This window comes from Tenrec ecaudatus, chromosome 2 (assembly GCF_050624435.1).
Source record: "Tenrec ecaudatus isolate mTenEca1 chromosome 2, mTenEca1.hap1, whole genome shotgun sequence".
NCBI classification, from domain to species: domain Eukaryota; kingdom Metazoa; phylum Chordata; class Mammalia; order Afrosoricida; family Tenrecidae; genus Tenrec; species Tenrec ecaudatus.
Window position 1 is genome coordinate 57395003 of NC_134531.1, and position 25248 is coordinate 57420250.

At 40.9% G+C, this 25248-nt stretch overlaps 1 protein-coding gene across 1 annotated transcript in view; it reads left to right on the top strand.

Moving 5' to 3' along the window:
• NDUFAF2 (NADH:ubiquinone oxidoreductase complex assembly factor 2) overlaps window positions 1-25248 on the top strand; it is a 198576-nt gene that overhangs the window by 111614 nt on the left and 61714 nt on the right. The window contains exon 2 of the mRNA XM_075541066.1: window positions 17335-17424. Within this exon, the coding sequence (XP_075397181.1) occupies window positions 17335-17424 (90 nt within the window). The remainder of the gene's footprint in view (window positions 1-17334; window positions 17425-25248) is intronic.

Below are 25248 nucleotides of genomic sequence, written 5' to 3' on the forward strand. Positions count from 1 at the left end.
AGCCTGTAAAATGTGAGATAAGTGGCTTTTCTTCTATACCTACTGTACTGATTATAGTTACATCAGTGGCCTCCTGATGTACTTGTCTTTTGGTAATTGGCTAACTTCGCTTAGGATAATTTCCTCCAACTCTTCCCATGAGGCAAGGTGCTTTGTGCGATCCTCAGTGCTTTTTAGTGATGCGACTACATTGTGTATATGTGCCAGAGTTTTCTAATGCATTTGTCTATCGATGGAAATTTAGTTTGTTTCCAATTATTTGCAGTTGTGAATTGTGCTGCAATAAACATTGGTCTTGGTCTGTTTTGTACCTCTTCTGGGTATATGCCCAGAAGGATTGCTGGGTCTTAAGGTAACTCAATTTCCATTTGCTTTAAATATCGCCAGATGACTTTTCACAGTGGCTGTACATGTCTACATGATCACCAGCAGTGGAGGAGAGTTGCTGTCTCATTCACATCTCCTCCAGCCAACATTTGTTGCTCTCTTATTTTCTGATTTGAGCCATCTTCATAATTGTTTTAATTTGCATATCTGTGATAGCTAGTGTGTCAGTCTAGGTAGACTAGAGAAACAAATCCATAGAACCTCATATGCATATAAGAGAGAGTTTTATGTAAATGATAGTAGTACATTAAGACAGCATCCCAACCCAGTACAATCCAAGCCCATAAGTCCAATATTAGCCCATATGTCCAATACCAATCTATAAAGTCCTCTTTAGACTCACAAAACACATGCAATGACGCCGAGTGCAGGATGATCACAGGCAGATGATCACAGGCTAGTGGGTAGAAAGTCTTTGGATTCAGTGTCGTAAGCATCTCAGCACTGGCAGATCTCTACGTGACTCTCTGGCTCTGGAGGTCGGGTTGCATCAGGGTAAGTCCATGTGGCTTCTCAGGAATGTCTCACAGGGAGAGCCTTGTGTCTTGTCAGTAGAGCGTCTCTAAGGGAGTGAACTGAGAGAGAGAGAGGTGTCTCCCGCCTCTAAGGAGCAAATACCGGATTTCCCAGAGTTCTCAGGAAATGGCCATGCCCACACAGAGCATTGGCTGTGATCCGATTGACATACTAGACTCCACCCATTCACTCTCAATACTCTCAAGTCCCAAATTAACACCAGATTATGTAACTACCACAGCTAGAGATCAGAAGCATTTTTCTCATATGTTTATTGACCATTTGGATTCCCTCCCTAGAGAAAGATCTGTTCAGATCTTTTGCCTACTTCCTCAGGAGGTTAACTGTTTTCCTCTTTTTGGAAGTCTAAGAGGGTATTGTAGATTTTAGTAATCAGCCTTTGTCTGTTGAGTCATTGCTAAATATCCTCTCCCAGTCTTTGGTGAAGTCTTTCGATGCACACAGGTGTTTTGTCCTTAGTATATCCCACTGGTGGATTTCAGCTTCATCTGCATGTGTGCCCTTCCTTATTGCAGTCAGGCTAGGTATTCCCTGCACCAAAGTTTTTAGGTTTATCCTAATTCCTTCATTGGTGGTCCTGATAATTTGTAGTTTTATTTCTAGGTCTGTGATCCACCTTGACTTTATTCTTATGCATGGGGTGAGGTCTTGTTTCATTTTTCTGCAGGTAGATATCCATTGTTTCCAGAACCACTTGTTAAAGAGGGCACCCATCTCCCATTTGATGCCTTTGGGGCCCTTGTCGAAGATCAGATGTTTATATACTGATGGTTTTATTTCTGGATCATCTATTTTTCCCATTGGTCTGAGCATCTTTCATTATTCCAGTGCCATGCTGTTTTGACCACTGTGACTGTATAGTAGGTGTTAAAGCCAGATAAGGCGAACCCTCCAATTTTGTCCTTCTTGAGGAGTTGTCTGCTAATTCTGGGCTGCTTCCCTCCCCATATGAAATTGGTGTTTATGAATTTGTTCCAATTCTTTGAAGAAGGTTGTTAGTCTTTGAATTGGGATAGTGTTAAACTTATACAGTACCTTTGGTAAGGTTGACATCTTTACTATACTTAGTCTTCTGATCCATGAGCATGGGGTATTCTTCCTTTTATGAAGGTTGCTTTGGTTTTCCTGTAGTTGAATATCCTTTTAATCTCATTGGAGTCTGTTGTGATTGCCCTGATTTTATCCCTCATCATGACTTTCTATGATTGCTCTTTTCTTTTCTTGGTTAGGTTTTCCAGTGGACTGGCAATTCTGTTCATCCTTTCAAAGAACCAGCTTTTTGCTGCCCTTATTTTTGCATTGTTCTCTTGTCTTCCTATTCATTTAACTCTGCCCTGATTTTTATTATATCTTTTCTTATTATAGGGGTTGTTCAGTTGATTGTTCTAGTTGCTGGAGGTTTTGTGATAGCATATCAGTCGTAACTCTCCCTTCCCTTTTCATTTATTGTATATACTCGTGTATAAGCTGAGTTTTTTAGCACATTTTTAATGCAGTTTTGTGGTAAAATTAGGTGCCTCGGCTGATATTTGCGTCAGCTTATACTGGAGTATGTACAGTATGCATAATTGCTATCTAGTTTCCTATGATAACTACTTTTGCTGTCCCCATAGGTTTTGGTTCATTGTATTCTCATTCTCATGAGTTTCTAGAAACTTCCTAATTTCCTCTTTAATCATGCCTGGTGCCCATTCCCGTTGCAGAAGGTTGTCATTCCCCCTCCACTTGTTTTCCTTTTTGTTCTCGTCCTTTTGTTAATCTGCAGCTTACGGAGCAGAGGTCCGAAAGGACATCTAAGTGAGCTCTATGTGTTCACATTTATTCAGGCTTGACTTGTGTCCCACACATGGTCTAATTTCTAAAATGAGCCATGCACACTTGAAAAGAATGTGAATAACTCTATAGGTTTTCTAAAAAAGATGAGGAGGAAAAAAGATTTGTATATATGAGAGAACACTTTTGTTGAGTTTTTAAACTCTGGGCTTAAGTCAGCTGTAATAGTACAAGAAAAAGCGAGTTCAGATTGTATACTACGTCTTTCTCCAGGAAGGAGATGCCAAGACTTTGGATCATTTTTTCTAACTGGTGGTGATATTGTTAATGAGTAGTTTGATTAGTCTATGGAGCCCCAACGTGGGAAGTGTAAGCAAGTTTGTTTTAAACTGGGCTGCAAAAGGAGGAGTCAGGGTGAACTTGATTATGGATGAAGACCTTGACACGCCAGGCTTCAGTAGTGTAGCAAGTGGCAGTTCTGATGCCTTTGCTTGCATTTCCATGCAGAATCAGATATAATTCAAAACATACTTCCCTCCGCCTCCACACCGTTTCCTATGACCTTTGCTTTTCTCGATTTTAAAAATGAAGATTGTTGGGAGAGTTCAACTAAATAATAAAAAGATATATTGGAAAGTCCAGTTCTTTGGTTCCTTTGTAGCTGAGTCCCCTAGCATCCATTATCAGGACACCCTTGTTAAAGGCTGACTCTAAGTAATAGCACCATTTAGTAGCGCTTCATTAGCCAGGCCTATAGACTTATTTTTATTTGACATAAATGACAAATAAGGAATGGATAGGTAAAATCACTGAATGGATGTCTTTAGTGTAGCCTTGACAAGCAAAATAAAACCAATCTTTTCCTTTCCGACTGTTTTTGGTGACATCATGACTTAATAGTATCTTTCTCCTCAGTGGATTGGAGTAGAGAAAGCTCACTGCCGTTGCGTCAGTTCTGACTCAGCGTGACCCTGTAGGACCGAGTTGACCTGCACTGGGGGGTTTCAAGTGAAGCGGCTGGTGTTTCAAATGGCTGGCCTGACAGTTAGCAGCGCAACTCATAGTCAACCATTAAGCCATTGGAGTAATAAAGGCAGAAAAAGGTAAAATTCATGTATAAAATAGGTGGCTTCAAGTAACAGAAATGTATTCTCTTATCGTTCTAGAGGCTGAAAGCCCCAAGTCAGAAGGCGGCAGTGTTGGGTTGAAAGGCATTGAGAGAAGATCGGTGCCATGCCTGTCACCTCACTTCTGGTGGCAGCTGCTACTCCTTGTTGCCCATTGGTTCGTGGCAGCACAGCTCCAATCTGTCTCTCAGTCTTTTCATGGCCATCCTCCCTCTGCATCTCTTCTTCCTTTGATAAGAACACCAATCACGTCAGTCCAGAGTTACCCTCTTCAGTATGAATGCCAATGAGTGTAATTAAATTATGTCTACAATGATTCTATTTCCAAAGTCATACTTCTAGCTACTGGGGAATAAACATTTAACTGCATGTATATGTTAGGGGGATACTAACCCATACGATTACCCACTGTAAATTTTTGTCATTGAGAGAACTTAGTGACTAAAATGGTATGGTACTATGAGTAAATTATTGTGGGTAGACTTTTCTCTTTCCTTTCTCAGTGATTGGCCCCACAATGCCTCATTCTATTGGCCTTCACAGGAGCCACCAGGTCTGGGGAACTGGAAAAAGTTTGGAAACTGTCTTTCCATCTTCCTTGAAGATTCATGAATTAGAGTCATTCTTCCCTCTTTCTAATCAAAATTAATGTGTAAGGACTGTTTGCTCCAAAGTGAGAAATTCTGATGGAACCCATCCTGTCTAAACACTAGAAGCAAACATTAAGCCGGGTTCCAGCCATAAATTAGATTCACAACTTGAAATAGACCTGCTATATTTTGGGGACACAGAACTACAGGAAACACTTCATTGCCTTCCTACTGTTTACTCAGGGGTCCATGAAAGGTTGCTCAAGTAAACGAGGTGAAGGGTTTTTGTCATTGTTCGTGGCTGTCGAGTCGAGCTCAAATCAGAGAGCCCCTGTGTACAACCAAACAAAACACTCCCGGGCCTGCGCCGTCCTCACAGTTGTTCTGTTGGAGCCCAGTGTTGCATGTTGCATCATCTCCTCGGTGGTCTTCCTCTGTCACTCAGCTGCTGTACCAAACACGATGTCCTTTTTGAGGGACTAGTCTCTCCTGATCCCACGTCTAAAGTACAGGAAACTAATCTGGCCAGCCTTGCCTCTAAGGAGCATTCTGGATGTATTTCTTCCAAAACAGACTTATTTGTTCAATTGGCCAACACCATAATCCAAATACATCGATTCTTCTTTGGTGTTCCTCGTTCATTGTCCAATTTTCACTTGCGTGTGAGGCGATTGAAGATGCCATGGCTTCATGACATCTCTGCTCGTCACCACTTTAGAGGTCTCCCACAGTTTATTTGCCCAATGAAATACGTTGCTTGATTTCTTGACTGCTGCTTTTATGAGCAATGATTGGGGACCCATGCAAAATATATGATATTTTCTGTCTTCCACTCACAAGAACTTAATTTTGCTTAGGGAACTAGTATATGTATGGGTGGATTTTGGCATCTCCGAACTGCAAAACTTGGTCTGAATTGGTGATTTACATGGGATTCCTTAGAGTCCAGGACTGGAAGGAGATGCCTCGTTGGGTCAGGAAAGAGAAAAGATGGGTGGTACTTAGTATTCCTGCCTCAACCAGAGAATCTCTACTTTGAACAGTTTACAAATGGAATGCTGACTGAAGATATTTTTAAAGAAAAGCTTGTATAGTTAAAAAGGTGTTTGAAAACTCTTAGTACCCCATCTCCTTACCAACTGAGCCCAATTTTTATACCCAGGAATCTGGTTTACCAGCACTAATATATTTCCTGTTAAATTGATGACTATCACATTTTATGAGATGATTAAATGGTTTCATTCTATATTAGAATATATTTCTATTCATTAATGATAAGTAATTCATAGTAGTTAACTAAATTTAATAAAGGGTATTGGTGATTTCATGGATTGATAAATAAATATGTTTTTTAAAATTAAGACTAATGCTCCATTAAATGTACTTTATTTTCATTAAATGGTTTATCTTTAAGGCTGGAATATATTTTGTGAATTAATAACAGTAGTTCACAGTGTGATCCTTGATTCTTTTTAGTCTCTGATAAATGACTGAGTCATACTTGACTTCCGTCAGTTGGAAGGAGCCCTGGTGGCAGAGTGCTTTAAGTGTTGTGCTGCTACTGGCAAGTGAAGCAGTTCGTCTCTACTGACTACTCCTTGGGAGAAACAAGTGACATCTGCTCCCGTAAACATTTACAGCCCCAGAAACCCTATGGAGCAGTTCCACTCTGCCTTGTGGGGCTACTCTGAGTCAGAAATTGACCCAGCAGCAATAGAATCCATCAATGGACTTGGGTCTGATCATCCTTCCATATGCTATATTTCAAATTTTAACATGAAGTTTAAACCTAAGCTTTACAAGTGGCATAATTTTGTAATTTTTTGAATTCTAGTAGTATTTGCCACCATTGATTTTTTTGTTTCTCTCTTTACCTCTAAAATGAAAAATAATAATGTTATTGTACTAATTTATGTCATACTATGAATATTGATTAATTTTGATAATAATTTAATTTTTTTTAACTTTCCTTTTTATATGAAGGGTTTGCCAGATTGGAATTTATATGTTTTTCTTCACTAATCTCACAAATGAAGATTTTCATTTAGGGTCCTAAATGTCCTTTATTGTAAGATAGCCTTTTGAAAGTCTGAAATTTCCATCTCTGAAATCCTATTTAGTTTGGAAAAGAAAAACTATGTTATCTTTCCCTTTATTTCCTTTTGATGTGTTCTTTAGACAAATTAAATCATGGATCCTGTTTCAGATGTAGTCCAAGCAGAATCACCAAATGTTTGTTAAGTGCTCCAGTTCCCAATTTTAATTCTTTAAAAAGAATTCTAGACTGTATTACTTGAAGAAAGTGTCTTCAGAAAATTAATTTTTTTGTCCGTCATTCAAACCTAAAGTGACTGCTTCTCTTTCGTGTTCTGAGTAACCAAGTCCATGAATCTTCACGTGACTTTTTACACTTGATCTCAGCTGAAAGACAGAGAAGTTTTACAATTTGTCAGCATTGCCATCTTTCAGGGGACAAGGGTGTAATCACTGCCAGGTTGAAGGTAATGCTTCTTTACAAAACCTCCCAATGATTTTATTTATTCAAAAGCACTATACATTGATTATTCACAATGATAGAAAGGGTGTTTATGAAGTAAAAGACTCCACATTTTAAGGCTTCCATCCATGGTTTGGAATACAATCAGAAAGCTGCTTTAATTTTTATTGTAAATCTTCCTAGAATACTGCAATAATGTTTCAATGTATTGGTTGAATAATAAACATTTTAATTTTAATTTTTGACTATAATATTTACTATTGAATTTTTAAAATAAATGTTGCATAGTAATATTGTCCCTGTGAAAGCATGATCACCATGACCAAATGGACGTAATTTTTAAAAATTTTTTCTTGAAAGTGATCTTCATAGATACTATTAAACTGAAATTTTATGTTTTATTTATGACTTTGAACAAAGTTAATGAAATCAGACTTACACAATAAGCCTGTCAATGTGCTACAAATTTACCACAAAATATTTACATTAAAATAGAAAAATAGATCACTTGAAATAGTTTTTGCTGTCTTTCTGTGGAGAGTGTAAGACCTTTCAGCTTATGGACCTAAAAGGCTAACCTATATTTGATAAGCATTTTGGAAGAGCCAAGCCTTTTGATAAAATATGGAATTTTTTAACATGGAAGAAGCTGAGATTTCTTAAGGAAAGTCCTATAAATGTAGGGAAGCTAATAAGATTTTGAAAGCTTCTCTGTAAGGCCCCTTTAATTGCTTTAAAAAAGTATTACCTGCTGAGATAGTCTTTGATGCTCACATAAATATGTAAAATATGTCAAATTATAGAATCATCACATTTTCAAGCCAGAATGCCTCATTTGATCACTATAGGAAAATAATAATTTTTGATCGTTCAGAATAAAATGTTAGTTTTTAATTGGATATCAGTAATGATACCATATGCAAACTTTGTAAATGCTAATTTTAAGATCATAGATGGAAAAGCTTATGTTCCGAGTCAGGAAAGCACCCCGAGGTGCCAATGCCGTCTGCACTACTTTAATCAGCTGTGTCTACTTGGAGACACTCACCAATCTGAGCCTCTTTTTTTTTCATCTGTAAAGGTTATTTTAAAGTTAGAGGCAGTGTATAGAAGGTACCTAAGCACTGCCTGGTGCATAGGAGGCTTTTAATAATTAGATGGTGTGTCAGATTAATCTTAGTTAAAGTGTTTTAAATTCAGTCATGTGAAAATAACTATCACTGGAAGAAATCCTGTTTTTGTGTTCCTGCTGTTTTTAGGTTTCCTGAGTGAGCCTACAGGGTGTTCTTGCCTGTAGTCTTTATGGAAGCAGGTTGCCACATCGTTCTTTCGCTTGGGACCCTGGGTGGGTTAAAACTGGCAACCTTTGGTTAGCAGCCTAAGCCATTTTGCACTACCAGGACTCCTTATTAAAGTATTGTTAATGGATTGTTAATTTTGTTTGCAATGCTTCAGAATAATAAGGTTTTAAAGTGCCCGAATCTAACGTATGTGGATTGGCTTTTGACTTCCAATAAGCTTCACTTTCATAAGATATGTGTTCATGCTTCTAGGCTTTCCTTGCTTGCACAATTCACCCTTTTATATGTCACAAGACAAATTGATTTAGAGTTGTTACCTGGTCTAAGTGCCTACTGCCACTGGGGTAAAAGGCCAGACACCAGTCAGACAAGAAAGGGCATCCTGCCTACCTTGCTAGGAGCTCCCGACAGCCACTGAAAGTCTGAACGTGCTGGTTTACAAGGGGACAACCATCTCAGAGATGTGCCACTTCATTCAACCTGGCTTTCCACCCCCAAACTCACCCCCTACTGCACTCTTTGCCCATGCTTCCCCACTTGGGGGAAAGCTCTGCCTGGAAGCAGACAGCTGATTGAGAATCCTCACCAAGATCACATGTGCCTCATAGTTAGTAGAGGCCTTTATTCCGCCCTTGAAGCGGTGGTGATGGTGGACGGAAGCCCCCCTTCTGCTTTCTTAGATAGCCGGAGAGTTCTGGAGCTCTAAAATGTAAAGATCAAGGGCTGCTCAGCCGCTCTCCTGGCCCATGTGGGTGCGTTAGGGAAGGAGTTAGTGATTAGGGAAAAAAGCTATACCTGACCCTGCTGGCTCATTCTTTACACCACTGGTTTCGCCTGCCTGCCTCAGCTTGGCAACTGGCAAACATCGTAGCCACCAACAGAGTCACAAATGCCAGGGGAACGCAGTATTGGTAGGCAGCAGAATTAGGAAAAACTTAGCTACTCTTTTAATATTTAACAATGTTCAACTTTCAGAAATATAGGAACACTGTAAATGTTGGGAAAATAATTTTGGCTTCTCAGGCCCTTAGAAGGTTCGTCGTTCTCAGGAGCGCACTTGAGACTTGCTGGTCTGTAATTCCACGGTCACTTTAGTACTCAGGTCGCCCAGAGCAAACGCTCTCAAGCTAGTTCATTAGCCCCTGTGCGAAACACTCCGCCCCCTTTTCTGTGTGTGAACTCTTATTTTTGGCATAACAAGATATTCCAGGCTCATTTTAAAAGCACCCTGCCCCAGACTGTACCAAGTATGAATGTAGAAAAATTAGAAGTGGTCAAAAATGAAATGGAATGTACAAAGATCAGTATTCCAGGTGCTAGTAAGCTGAAATGGACTGGCATTGACCGATTTTGATCAATCAGATGATTGATTTACTACATCAAGACTGACACAATCAAAAGGAATGGTGTTACATTTATTGTCAAAAAGAACATTTCAAGATCTATTTTGAAGTGTATTGCTTTTGTGATGGGATAGCATCTGTCCACATTTAAGGAGTGTAATCAATACACCTATTATTCAGATTTAAGCACCAACCATTAAAGCTAGTGATGCGGAAATTGAAGAATTCTACCAATGTCTTCAGTCTGAAATTTATTAAACATGCAATCAAGAAGCATTGATAATTATTGATTGAAATGCAAAAGTTGGAAACAAAGAGGAAGGAACGGTAGTTGGAAAACATGAACATTGTGGTAGAAATGAAGCTGGAGGTTGCATGATAGAATTTTGCAAGAGCAACAGCTTATTCATAACAAATACATTGTTTCAACAACACAAAAAGCAATTGTCCATGTAGACTTCTCCAGATGGAATACACAGAAACCAAATGAACTGTATGTGTAGGAAGAGAAGGCGTCCTGGTGGTGCAGGGGCTACATGTTTTGCTGCTAACTGCCAATTTTCACCGCTTTGAAATCCCAGCCACTCAGCTGGGGAAAGATGGGTCTTCCTATTCCTGGAAAGCTGTACAGCCTCAGAATCTCACAGGGGAAGTTGTACCCTGTCCTATGGGGTCTCTATGGGTCAGAATTGACACGATGGCAGTGAGTTTACTTTACTGGTTTGGTGGGGAGAAGTAATAGAGGAGCAGCTAACATCAGGCTAGAGGATAACTGTGGAACAGATAATCAATTGCTCATATGTAATTTCAGGTTGATGCTTAAAAAAATTAAAATAAGTATATGAAAGCCAAAATGTGGCCTTGGGCCTATCCCAACTGAATTTTGCGACCACATCAAGAACAGATTTGGCGCATTGAACACTAATGACATAAAACCTAATGAGCTGTGGGAAAATATGATGAACAGCCTTCATGAAGAAAGCCAAAAGTCATTACAAAGACAGGAGAGAAAGACCAACGTCGATATCAGGAGTCCTTCTAAAAACTGCTTTTAATCGGAGAGGAGCTGATGTTTGCTGTTAGGTGCCATCAAGTCTGTTCCAGTCCACGGGGATCCTATTCACAACAGAGCTAAACACTTCCGGGCGTGTCGACCCATCTCATTTAGGGCCTTCCTCATTTTTACTGCCCCTATACTTTACCAAGCATGATGCCTTTCTCTAGGGACTGGTCTATCTCCTGACAACTTGTCCAAGACGTATCTGACGAAGTCTCCTCATCCTCATCAAAGGAGCGTTCTGGTCATACTACTTCCATGACAGGATTGTTTGTCCTTTTGACAATCCATGGTACTTTCAATATTCTGTGCCAGCACCACCATTCAAATGTGTGATAGTTAGGTTTATTGTGCCAACCTGGCCAATAGGAACATGTGGGATTAATCAAGTCGCAGTTTAATTGGAGGGCAAAGGGATAAATGGCTCTAGTTCTCTGCCTCAACCTATGAGCTGCACTACCTGTGGACCAAGTCAACCAGTGGATTGTCATAGAGCTTGAGGCTCATTTGAGACCTGTTTTGCCATGCTGCTGATGCTGATGCATAATGCTGGAGCTTGAGACTGTTGGATCCTGTCACCTTCCATTGCTTGAGTTGTATATCCCATCTGGGCCTGCTTCGATAAGCTCCCGAGCTACTGACTGTTGCTGACCCACCTTGTTGTTTGCTGCTTATAGGCATATTCTGCCTGCCTTGCCCGAGGGAGGACTCAGCTGTCTGATTCCTTGACCTTGGACTCAGGAGCCCACTTGAGTTGAAGGACATCCAGTATATTAACTGTTCCATGGAAGTGAGTTGAACTTAACCCTCTGTACTGCTGTGTGGACTAATTAACCATTATATTCCTTTTCACTGCATAAACCTATCCATAATGTGTTAGTCTGGGTTGACTAGAGAAGTAAATCCAGAGAGAGACACACAAACACATACACCACACACACACACACACACACATTATATGTGTGTGTGTGTATGAAAGAGCTTTCTATAAAAGAGCAATTATATATTGAGAAAACATCCCAGCGAATTCCAGATCAAGTCCATCAGTCTGATATTATCCCATATGTCCAATACAAGTCTATAAACCTCTTCAAGATAGATGCAACATATGCAATGATGTCTATTGCAGGAAGATCACGGGCCAGTGGGTGGAAAGTCTGTAGATCCAATGGGGGTGGAAACACCTCAGCGCTAGCAGGGTCTCCAAGTGACTCCTCTAGCTCCAGGGTTCTGGCTCCCTCAGGGTAGCTCCATCTGGCTTGTCCACAGGAAGGTGAAACAAAGAGAGGCATTATTGGTTATGACATGATTGACAGGCTAGACTCCTCTCCTTTGCTCAAGTTTACAGGAGATCATGTAACTGGCACAAAATGCATCAATACTTCTACAATCTTACTTATTCTATGTCCAACTTTCACTTTTCATATGAAGCGATTGGAAATACCATGTCTTGGGTCAGGCGCACCTAAGTCCTCAAAGTAAGATCCTTTCTTTTCAACACTAAAGAGGTCTCTCTGACCCCACCACACAAGGGCAAAACACAAAGGATGTGCAACAGAGCAACAAGGGGAGAAAAGCAATGAAGTCCCTGAGCAATCTCAAAAATAGACTTCGGGTGCAAGGCATGGCACTTCATCACGCTCAACTGGAAAACACTCCTAAAGATCAACAAACAGACGTGGAACTACTTATAGGCTTTTCTTTCTTTCTTTGCTTTTTTTGGTTTTGATTTCGTTTTTTCATGTCTATCTAAATAAGATTGACAGGATAAATAATTCCAAGGAGAAAACAATGGGACCAATGGTTCTAGGGGGATATAGGAGAGGGGGAGATTGGGGAAAGGTAGGGGAGAGCCAACAAACCCAGGCACAGGGAATAACAAGTCATCTGAAATTGATGGCAAGGAGAGTGTAGGATGCCTGGTGAGGCTTGATCAAGTGCAATGTAGCGAAGAAGAATTACGAGGACCCGAATGAAGGTCGAATATGATAGTGGAACAGGAGGAAAGGAAAAGGAAAAAGAGGAAAGAACTAGGAGGCAAAAGACATTTATAGAGGTATAAATACAGGCATGTATATATGTAAATATAAAATAATAGTGACAGTTCTGTGTACATATACGTTAAATAATAATGTAGCAGATGGACATGGGGCCTTTACTCAAGTTCTCCCTCAACACAAGGGCACTTATACTAAGAACCTGGCATTCTGTGATGTTCACCTTCCTGACACTATCACTGAAGAAAACAATGGTTACATAAGCAAATGTGTTGAAGGAAGCTGGTAGTGCTCAGTTGTCAAAATATACAGCATCTGGGGTCTTAAAGGCTTGGAGGTAAGCAAGCAGCCATCTAGCTGGGGAGCAACAAAGCCCACATGGAAAAGCACACCCGCCTGGGTAATTATGAAGTGTTGATGGGATCAGGTATCAGAAGACCCAGAACAAATAATCATATCAAAGCAAATGAAGGGGGGAGAGGGCAGAGTAGAGATCCAAAGCCTATCTGTAGACAGTGCGTCATCCCCTCATAGAAGGGTCACAAGGTAGGGATGAGCCAGTCAGGGTGCAGGATGGTACTGACGTAACATACAACGTTTCTCGTTCTTTAGTACTTCCTCCCCTCCACTATCATGACCCCACATCTACTTCACAAATCTGGCTAGACCAGAGCATGTACACTGGTACAAAAAAGAGCTCTAGACACGGAATCAAGGACAGATAACCCCCTCAGGAACAATAATGGGTGTAGTGAGACCAAGAGGGTAGGGGGAAGGTGGGGGTGAGAGGGTTGAAAGGGGGAACCAATCACAACAATCGATGTATAACTGCCCCCCCAAGGGGGACAAACAACAGAAACATGGGTGAAGGGAGACAGCGCTTAGTGTAAGATATTAAACTAATAATATTTTATAAATTATCAAGGGTTTATGAGGGAAGAAGGGTGGTGGAGGAGGAAAAAATGAGCTGATAGCAAGGGCTCAAGTAGAAAGAAAATATTTCGAAAAGGATGATGGCAATGTATGTACAAATGTGCATGACACAATTACTGTGTGGATTTGTGTATATGAGCCCCAAATAAAATGATTTTTTAAAGTAAATAAATAATAAATTGCATTTACCCAATGCAATAATTCTTTTGATCTCTGGACTGCTGCTTCCATGAACATTGATTGTGGATCCAAGCAAGAGAAAATTCTTCAAAGAGATGAATTGACAGAGTTGATGCAAATTGGACTCAAACATAGGAACAATTGTGAAGGCAGCACTGGACCAGGCTTAGTGTGCTGAGTAAATAAAGCAAGAAGCTGGACTTTATGAAGAATGAAACAGAGGAAGGCTTATTAACAACCTATCATAGGCAGATGGTACAATTGTGTGTGCCGAAAGCAAGGACTTGAAGTACTTGCTGGTTGTGGCAGTTACACAATCTCCTGTCAGCTTGCAAAGAGGTGGAGTCTAGCCTGTCATCAGGTCATAGCCAATGGCGACTCTCTGTGGGCATGACTTTCTCCTGAGGATTCTGGGAACTATATTCCTCCCTGGAGGCAGAAGATAGTCTCTACCTTGTCTTCCTGCTGAAAAGTCACATGGACCTACACTGAAGTACCCACAGCCCTAAAACTGGAAGACCTACATGGAGACCCACTTCAGCAATGAGATGCTTCCACCACCACTAGATCCACAATACTTTCTACCCACTGGCCTGTGATCTTCTTGCATTCAACATAATTGCATAGCTGTGTGAGTCTAAAGAGGAATTTATGGACTTATATTGACTATGGGGTAATGTTGGACTTATGGACTTGATCTGGACTGGGCCGGGATGTTTTTTTTTTAATGTACAATTGCTCTTTGATATAAAGTTCTCTCTTATACACATATGAGTATTTCTGGATTTGTTTCTCTAGTCAACTTGGAATAACACACTAATGAATATCAAGGATTGCATCCTTCCATATGTATCACAGTTTATGTTAAAGAAAACAAAAATTTACACATCATGATAAATGGTAACATGATAAACAGAAAAATTTGAAGTTTGAAGAATTTCATCTTACTTGCATCTACAATCAATTCTCATGGAAGCAGCAATCAATAAATTAAATGATGCATCACACTGGGTAAATCTGCTGCACAAGACTTCTTTAAAGTGTTGAAAAGCAAGGATGTCACTTTGAGAACTAAGGCATGCCTGAGCAATGGTATTTTTATTTTTTCCCCCTTTATCCCTTACATCTTTTTAAAAAAATTTATTAGGGACTCATACACCTCCCATCACAATCCATACATACATAAATTGTGTAAAGCACATTTGTACATTCGTTGCCCTCATCATTCTCAAAACAGTTGCTCTCTGCCCAAGCCCCTGGCATCAGGTCCTCATTTTTTCCACTCCTCCCTCCCTCCCCCTCCCTCATGAACCCCTGATAATTTATAAATTATTATTTTGTCATATCTTACTCTGTCCCACGTCTCCCCCCATTTTTCTGTTGTATGTCCCCCAGGGAGGAGGTCACATGCAGATCCTTGAAATAGGTTCCCCCTTTCCAACCCACCCTCCCTATACCCTCCCAGTATCGCCACTCACACCACTGGTCCGCCCTGGCTTCCCTGTGTTTCCAGTTCTCATCTGTACCAGTGTACATCCTCTGGTCTAGTCAGGCTTGCAAGATAGGATTCGGATCATGACAGTGGGAGGGGGGAGAAGGAAGCATTTAAGAACTAGAGGAAAGTTGTATTTTTGATCGTTGCTACGTCGCACCCTGACTGTCTCATCTCCTCCCCAAGACCCTTCTGTAAGGGGATATCCAGTGGCCTACAAATAGGCTTTGGGTCTCCACTCCACACTCTCCCGTTCATTCACTATGGCAAGATTTTTGTTCTGAATATGCCTGATACCTGACCCCTTGACACCTTGTGATCGCACAGGCTGGTGTGTTTCTTCCATGTGGGCTTTGTTGCTTCTGCGCTAGACAGCCACTTGTTTACCTTCAAGCCATTAAGACCCCAGATGCTACATCTTTTGATAGCCGGGCACCATCGGCTCTCTTTGCCACATTTGCTTATGCACCCATTTGTCTTGAGTGATCATATCAGGAGGTGAGCACAAAATGATATGCTTTTTTTGTTTTTTGGTTCCTGATAACTGATCCATTCAGCACCTCATGGTCATGCAGGCTGGTGTGCTTCTTCCATGTGGGCTTTATTGCTTCTGAGCCAGATGACTGCTTGTTTACCTTCAAACCTTTAAGACCCCACACGCTATCTCTTTTGATAGCTGGGCACCATCAGCTTTCTTCATCACATTTAGTTGTTCATCCACTTTGTCTTCAGTGGTTGTGTTGGGAAGGTGAGCATCATAGAATGCCAATTTAATAGAAGAAAGTATTGTGGCATTGAGGGAGTACTTGAGTGGAGGCCAACTCTGCTACCTTAATACTAACCTTATAAATATATGCACATAGATCTATTTCCCCATCCTCATGTATAAATATATTTGCATATGTACATGTCTTTATCTAGACCTCTATAAATGCCCTCTGCCTCCCAGCTCTTTCCTCTATTTCCTTTGACTTTCCGCCTGTCCCACTGTCATACTCAGTCCCCACCAGGGTTTTAGCAATTCCTCTTAGTTAAATTAACCTTGATCATGCCCAACCAGGCCTCCCACACCCTTCTCACCACCGATTTGGATCGCTTGTTGTTCCCTTGTCCCTGGGTTTATTAACACCACTACCTTTCCCCCTACCTCCCCTTCTCCCATGCCCCCTCGGAACTATCGGCCCCATTGTTTTCGCCTCCGATTGTTCATCCAGCCTATCTTATTTAGACAGACCTTATTTATTTTTGAATTTTTGACATAGATATTTTATTAGCCAGAATGGCAATTCAATGACTTTGGTACTAACTCCTGTTGCCTACGTATTATCCTTTGGTAACACAGTTTTAAAAATTAAATTTGAATGTGCCGTGGTACTTTTAGTTCCTCGTGTGCATATGAAAATCGGACTTTGAATAAAGAAGACTGAAGAGGAATCAGTGCATTTTAATAATGCTGCTGGCAAAGAATATTGAAATTACCATGGTCTGCTAGAAAACCAAACAAAACTCTCTTAGAAGCAGTGAAACCAAAATGCTCCTTAGAAAGGAGGATGGTGAGATTTGGTCTCATCTACTTTTGGCATGTTATCAGGAGAAACTAGTCCCTGGAGAAGGATACCATGGTCAGTAAAGTAGAAGGTGAATGAAAAAAGTGGAAGGCCCTTGGCAAGTTGGATTTCCAGGGTAGCTGCAATAATACGCTCAAACATCATTGTGAGGCTGGGCAGTGTTTTGTTCTATTGGAGACAGGGTCTCTGTGAGTTGGAACACACTCAAGCGCACCTATCATACAAGATAGGTTGTTGGAAAAAGGTATTTACTATGAATGAGTATTGGTCTTGCACAATTCTGTCATGGAGTCTGTGTTGTTCTTGTCACAAGACCAACTACTGATCCTTTTTTGTTTTCAACTTTCCGCTTGCAATCCCCAGCAATTATCATTGCATCTTGATTGATAGGATGTTTAGAAATGGCCTTTACCAACACACCGAATCCTAAAAGAAGCCGTTCTTTTTTCTGTTATTTTACCAGATATGAGGGTGTGAAACATAAGTGTTACTTGCATTAGCCACTACATTGTATTTTCATTTTAAAATGTGTGTGTCACTTTTGTCTTTTAGGACAAACTATTCGAGAGAAAAGAATTGTAGAAACAGCCCACAAAAAAGAAGTAGACTATGAACTAGGCGATATCCCAACAGAGTGGGAAGGTAAGTTGAATCTTTGCAATGAGTGGTCTTTTGAGTGGCAAATTGTTTAACAATATACAAGGTCTGTAAGAGCAGATGTAACCACATACTTGTTCTCGTTTTAAAATCTTTTTGACAACACAAATTCTTGAGACTATTTCTTGAAACAATACATTGCTGGGAAAGTGCCAAATTTCAGCCAAAGAAAGCAGATATAATTTAAAGACCTATTAGGAATTGGCAGAGCTGGGACTAGGGAGAGATGAATGAGGCACCTAGAACTTGATATTTAAGGAGACAGCTCACTTTCAGGTGCTGACCATTGCTCTGTTTTCTATTTTACAACTTGTGGACAGCTTTTTGAAGATAGCATGAGGAGTATGTTTTTCTATTTCCCCCCACTTGTTGGCCCCTACTTGGTCAAGAATGGACACTTGCTCTCTCTCTCTCTCGTTGTTAGCTGTTGTCATGTTGGTTTGACTTGGCATGAAAGAGTAAAACTGCTCCATAGAGTTTTCAGGATTTGACCTTTTGGAATCAGGTTATCAGACCTTTTTTCTGAAGTACCTTGTGTAGATTCATACTGCCAGCCTTTTTGCTCAGAGTCAAGCATGTAACCATTTGAGCCAGCCATGACTATCAATTCCTATCTTCCAAAAACCAACGAGTTGATGTGATTCAAAGTGACCCTCTAAGACAGGATAGAACCTGCCCCCTGTGAATTTCTTTTTTTTAAAAAAACCATTTTATTAGGGACTCATACAACTCTTATCACAGTCCATATATACATCAAATGTATAAAGCACATCTGTACATTCTTTGCCCTCGTCATTTTCAAAGCATTTGCTCTCCACTTAAGCCCTTTGCATCAAGTCCTCTTTTTTTCCCTTCCCTCCCCGCTCCCCCTCCCTCTTGCACCCTTGATTATTTATGTTACTATTTTGTCAGACCTTGCCCTGTCCGGTGTCTCCCTTCACCCCCTTTTCTGTTGTCCGTCCCCCAGGGAGGAGGTCACATGTAGATCCTTGTAATCAGTTCCCTCTTTCCAACCCACTCACCCTCTACCCTCCCAGTATCGCCCCTCACACCCCTGGTCCTGAAGGTATCATCTGCCCTGGATTCCCTGTGCCTCCAGCTCCTATCTGCACCAGTGTACATCCTCTGCTCTATCCAGACTTGCAAGGTAGAATTCAAATCTTGGTAGTTGGGGGGGAGGAAGCATCCAGGATCTGGGGGAAAGCTGTATTCTTCATTGCTACTATATCGCACCCTGACTGACTCATCTCCTGCCCTATACCCTTCTGCAAGGGGATCTCCTGTGGCCCACAAATGGACTTTGGGTCTCCACTCTGCACTTCTCCCTTCATTCACTATGGTAAGATTTTTTTTTCCTGATGATGCCTTATACCTGATCCCTTCAACACCTCGTGATCGCACAGGCTGGTGTGCTTCTTCCATGTGGGCTTTGTTGCCTCTGAGCTAGATGGCTGCTTGTTTATCTTCAAGCCTTTAAGACCCAAGACACTATCTCTTTTGATAACCGGGCACCATCAGCTTTCTTCGCCACCCCTGTGAATTTCTAAGACTGTAATTCCTTACAGGAGTAGAAAGTCTCATCTTTCTACCGTGGAGTAGCTGGTGGTTTTGAACTGCTGACCTTGTGGTTAGCACCCAATTTCTAACCATTTTGCCATTAGGGCTCCTTAATTCCTATCTTAGGGCTTTGGAATTAAGATTTAGACCAAATGGAGATAAAACAGCAACAGACCTTTTCTTTTAAATCCTTTTATTGGGGGCTCTTACAAAAATGATATTCCACAGTTCAGCTACATCAAGCAGTGTTAGACAATTGCTACCACAATCAATTTCAAAACATGAACTCCTTGATATCTACTCCCCTTTATCTCTTCCCTCCCCCACAATACCCTCCAGGAAATTTATCTACCTATCTATCATCTATCACTATATCCTTCACATCCAATGTATCCATTCACATACAGTTCTGTTATTTGACGCCATTGAGTGGGGTTATCAGTCATCAATGCTATCAGGTCCCTCTTTTCCCCTTCCCACCACCCTCTCTTCCTGTAACCTCAGGGAACCATTACCCTTGTTACTGTTTCTGAAGGGTTATTTATTTTGGCTTTCATTTATCCAATGATCTTAAAGATACAAATGAATCTATGCAAATCTGACATAATTAATGAGATAAAGCAAGTAAAACCATAATAGTAAGGGAAGGAAATATTAAAGAATTAGAGGATAGTTATGTGGTTCATCAGTGCTATACTTTACCCTGGATTTATCATCCCTTTTATGGGGCCCTTCTGATAGAGACTGTCCAATTATCTTACAGGTGGGTTTTGGGTCTCCACTACCCATCGTACCCCTTCACACCAATTTGGTTACTTGTTTTTGAACTTCTGATGCCTTTTTTCGTGGACATCTCACGATCACACAGGCTGGTGTGCTTCTTCCATGTATGCTTTATTGCTTCCCTGCTAGATGGCTGCTTGTTTAACTACAAGCCTTTAAGACTCCAAATACTATATATTTTAATAGCCAGACACCATCAGCTTTCTTCACCACATTTGCTTTTGCACCCTCTTTGAACAGACTTTCTTGTGGATGGAATAGCATGCCTCTGCCTCTATATCTTTGTTATAAAATTCTTTCTTTTGGGGGCTTACCTAGAGTAGTGCCTGGCATATAATAGGCATATTGTGCTTATTGCATATGTAAAATTTAGTATGGGTTTCTTTTTACAATTAAGACAAGCTTAACTCTTATACATCACTTAACACTTATGAAGTGTTTATCTGTATGCCTAGTATCATGAGTGTTTTACAATCATATCTGTCTTAATTAGCAAAACAATCTGATGAGATAAATATTGCGATTATGCAATCTAGTAAATAGGGAATCTAAGATTAGATAAACTGCCTGTATTCTATAGCTGCAAACTATAAGCAGTTAGACCCATTTGTTCCTCGTAGGGTTTACCATGGTGGTTGACATATGGTAGTTATAGGCATTCATTTATTTTCATACATAAAAATACAGTATAATAGCATAAATAATCATTTCCATGAATTTTTTTCATTTCTCCTATTAGCTATGAAAATCTAGGCATGTGAAAAAAGAGCATAGATATTGGTAGTTACCAAATATTTTTTTCTTAAAAAAAATACATAATATAAATTGGTAAATTCTATGGCAAGTAACTACGCTTTTCTTATTTTCAGACTTCCCAGTGTTAGAATCTACATTTTCAATTCTCAAATAATGCTTGTACCCTCTTATAATGATCTTCTTTTGTCATTTTTCCAATAATAGTATAGAAATAAACTGTTTATAGAAGTAAATTAAGTTATGAATAAACACATAGGCAATGGCTCATTTTTTAGCCTTTGAGACTTTTAGAGAGTTTAAAGTTCTAATGTTTTTTATGACTTGTTCCTGATCTAGTAATTCTGCTTAACTATTCCATGGGCCACAGCCTCAAAACAAATGTATCAACCCCAAAGTGAAGCTAAATTTTTTCCTACATTTTTACACTTCAATTAGATGTAAGAAAAAAATCACTACACCACGAAAAAGTAAATTAAGATATAAATAAACACCAGATAATAAACATTTTATACATGGAATTAGAGTGGTAGGAGGCTTAAAGTATATGATATCATCACCAAATGCATGTAAAATATTTTCAGAATCAGATGTATAGCTGTCAGTTTGTCAATTATTAGTAATAGATCAGTAGTAGTTATAGGAGATCCTCATACAATATGACATTGATAGTGTAGCCTTTTCATTGCACCTTCTTATAATGATGCTTACTTAATAAGCATCTACTGAGCATCTCTGCACTCATGAAGCTTATATTTTGGGGTGGTTAGGTTGGGAAAGACCGTGAACCAGATAAGTCACTAAGCTTCATAGCGTTTATCTAAGTAGAATGCTCCTTAGAAGCGGGTATGCAAGACTTCATCTCCCATGCTTTGCACATGTTGTCAGGACGGAGCAAAAGGACATTGTGCTTAGGAAAGTTGAATGTTCAAAAAGGGAAGGCCCTTAATGGATTCACACAGTGGCTTTAACAGTGAGCTCCGGAATAAGAACAATTGTGAGGATGGTGCAGGACTGGCCGTGCTTCATGCTCTTGTACATCGGGTCCCCACTAGTCAGAATCAATTCAGTGACACCTGACAACAACAGCATAAAATGTGCTAGATAAAACCAAGCTAAACTCACTGCCGTCAAGTCAGTTCTAACTCATACTGACCCTACAGGCAGGGTAAAACTGCCCATCGGAGTTCCTGGGACTGTAACTGTTTATGGAAGTAAAAAGCCTGTCTCCTGAGGAGCAGCTGGTCAAACTGCTGACCTTTTGGTTAGCAGCCCAGCGCATACCCACTGCGCCAACAGGGTTCTTTGTAGTGTGCTTGATAGTCAAAGAAGATAAGGCCGGGAAAGGAAAAGAGAGTACTGGGAAGGGGGTTACAGATGTCAATACGGTTCTGAAAAAGCCGTGCTTGGAAGGTGAATTTAGAATAAAAGTAGAAGCATCTAGTTGTGCAGAAAACTAGCAGAAGAGCATTCCAGGAGAGCAAGTGCTGAAGCCTTGAGGCAGGAAGTTGCCCAGGTGTTTAAGAGATAAGCAAGCAAACTAGTGTGACTGGAACAGAGCCAATGGGAAAGGAATAGAGATGAGCGTAAAGACATAACCAGTAGTCTAATCTTATGAAAGTAGAGCTAACCGGATTTGTTGACAGATCAGCTGAGGAGTGAGAGAAAGACTCAGGCAATAAGAACTACTAGTGGGTGAACAAGTAAATGTGGTGAAGAAAGCTGATGGTGCCCGGCTATCAAAAGAGATAGTGACTGGGGTCTTAAAGGCTTGAAGATAAACAAGCGGCCATCTAGCTCAGAAGCAACAAAGTCCACATGGAAGAACACACCAGCCTGTGTGATCGAGTGGTCCCAAAGGGATCAGTTACCAGGCATCAAAGAACAAAAAATCATATCATTGACTGCACACCTCCATGATAGGATCGCTGAAGACAAATGGGTGCACAAGCAAATGTGGTGAAGAAAGCTGATGGTGCCCGGCTATCAAAAGAGATAGTGTCTGGGGTCTTAAAGGCTTGAAGGTGAACAAGCGGCCATCTCGCTCAGAAACAAATAAGCCCACATGGAAGAAGCACACCGGCCAGTGCGATCACGAGGTGCCCAAGGGACCAGATATAAGGCATCATGCAAAAAAAAAAAAGATATGTGTGTGTATGTATGTGTATATATGTGTATATGTATATATGTATGTGTATATATATATTATATTAAATGAAGGGGGAAGTGCAGAGTGGAGACCCAAGGCCCAAGTGTCGGCCAATGGAGATCCCCTCATAGAGGGACTTAGGAGAGGAGATGGGTTAATTAGGGTGTGAGGTAGTATCGATGAAGAACACAGCTTTCCCCCAGATCCTGGATGCTTCCTCCCCCCAACTACCATGATCCGAATTCTACCTTGCAGGGCTGGATAGGACAGAGGCTGTACACTGGTACATATGAGGGTTGGAGGTACAGGGAATCCAGGGTGGATGATACCTTCAGGACCAAGGGCGTGAGGGACGATGCTGGGAGAGTGGAGGGTGAGTGGGTTGGAAAGGGGGAACTGATTACAAGGAGCCACATGTGACCTCTTCCCTGGGAGAGGGACAGCAGAGAAGGGGGGAAGGGAGACCCCGGATAGGGCAAGATATGACAAAATAACGAGGTATAAATTACCAAGGGCATATGAGGGAGGGGGGAAAAAAAAGAGGACCTGATGCAAGGGGCTTAAGTGGAGAGCAAATGCCTTGAGAATGATTGGGGCAGGGAATGTATGGATGTGCTTTATACAATTGATGTATGTATATGTATGGATTGTGGTAAGAGTTGTTGGAGTCCCTAATAAAATGTAAAAGAAGAAAAGAGAAAAAAATGATTAGGGCAAAGACTGTACAGATGTGCTTTATACAATTGATGTATGTATATGTATGAACTGTGAAAAGAATTGTATCAGCCCCAATAAATTGTTAAAAAAAAAGAACTACTAACTTTGGGGGCTGTAGCTGGAATAATGGAGCGGCCATTAACTGTGATGCCATTGGCTTTGAGAGAGCAAGAATAGGGGAAATATAAGATGTGTTGAATCAGAGTTGCCTATTAAACATCTGAGCAGAGATGTTCTGTTGGATATATGCACCAAGAGTTCAGTGCAAAGGTCTGCACTGCAGATAAACACTAGGTAGTTGTTAGCAAATAAATGGCATTTAAATCATGAGATCAGAGGAATGGCCTTTCTTGTTTGAGACCTGTGTCGCACCTCCTGGATAGCCACCACGCATCAGTCATTGGAGGCGTCTGTGTTGCTAAGATGCTATACAGATTTCAGCAAAGCTTCCAGACTGATGCAGAATACAAACCAGAAAAAAAAAAAAAAAAAGCTGGTGATCTACTTCTGAAAATCAGCCAACAAAAAACCTTGTAAACCAGAAAACCCAAACTCATTGCCATTAAGTCGATTCCAACTCATAGTCACCCTATAGACCAGAGTTGAAATGCCCCTTTGAGCTTCCAAGGCTGAAAAATGTTATGCGAACCTAATACCTGATCTTTCTCCTGGGTAGTGGCTGGTTTGTACCGCAGACCTTGTGGTTAGCAGCCCAGCGCATTATGCACTACGCCACCAGATTTCCTTGTGGAGCTATGGATCACAACAATTCAGTTCATGATGCATCATGACAATGGCACAAGATCAGGCAGCATTTCTTTCATTGTCATGAATTGGGGGCCAAGTCAATACTAGCTAATAACAATAAAGCCAGAAGATTGGCTGAGATCACAAAGGGAATGACTATAAATAGAAAAATCATAGAGCTTCAAAGATTAATCTCCAGGCTACTCCAAGGTTTAGAGGCTGTAATAAGGCTGCAAGAATGGCATTTGACCCTGACTTCACAAGTGGGGTAGGCAGAGGGAGGTATGAACGAGGTCAACATGAGTCCAAGGCCAGTTCCAAAGAGGCTGAGGTCAGACATGCCTCCAGCTTTTAACCCTCTTTACCCATTCGAACATCAACCGTCCCTCTCACTGCACTCTGCTTCGTTGCTGGGACTTATAATTCATTACAATGGCCACAGAACTCACAAAATACTCACAATGATGGAGTTTATTAGGGAAATTAATGGGATCAGAAATGTTCAGGATATATGTCTTCTGGTCATTAGCTTCTCTCTTCAGCCATGCCAGCAGGTCTCTCTGGTCCTTGACCCCTCAGTCACACTGTGCCCCTTGGCCTCTACCTCACCAAAGAAATCTTCTCTAACATTGCCAATAAATGGTCAAAAGACAACCCCACTCCGAAAGCAAGCTTCCTGGCCTAGAGCACTCAGCTTTCCTCTCACGTTGGGCTGGGAAGCCCATAACTGTCTTGTGCTCTTGCTCTTGATTTTGCTGCCTCTGCTGCCACTACTTCTCATCACATCTGTGGTACCACAGTCCTGCCTCCTGGATGGAGGATGCTCAGTGTGCAGGAATCTCAGAATCCAAGGGACAAACTCGTGGCTCTTCTTTCTTGATGACTGAGATCTACCATTCCTGCTTCTGAGATGGCTCATTTTAAAGCCAGTGGGACCAATACTAACCAATAACCTCAGTGGAGTCCCATAATTTGTGTGATCCCAACCAGGCCATTGGTAAAAGATAGACAGATTATGGCTGGAAGAGCCCCATCAAGTACACTTACTGGACCATGAGGGCAACAGAAAAGTTCGGGACACCCAAGGATCTAGAAGCAGAGGA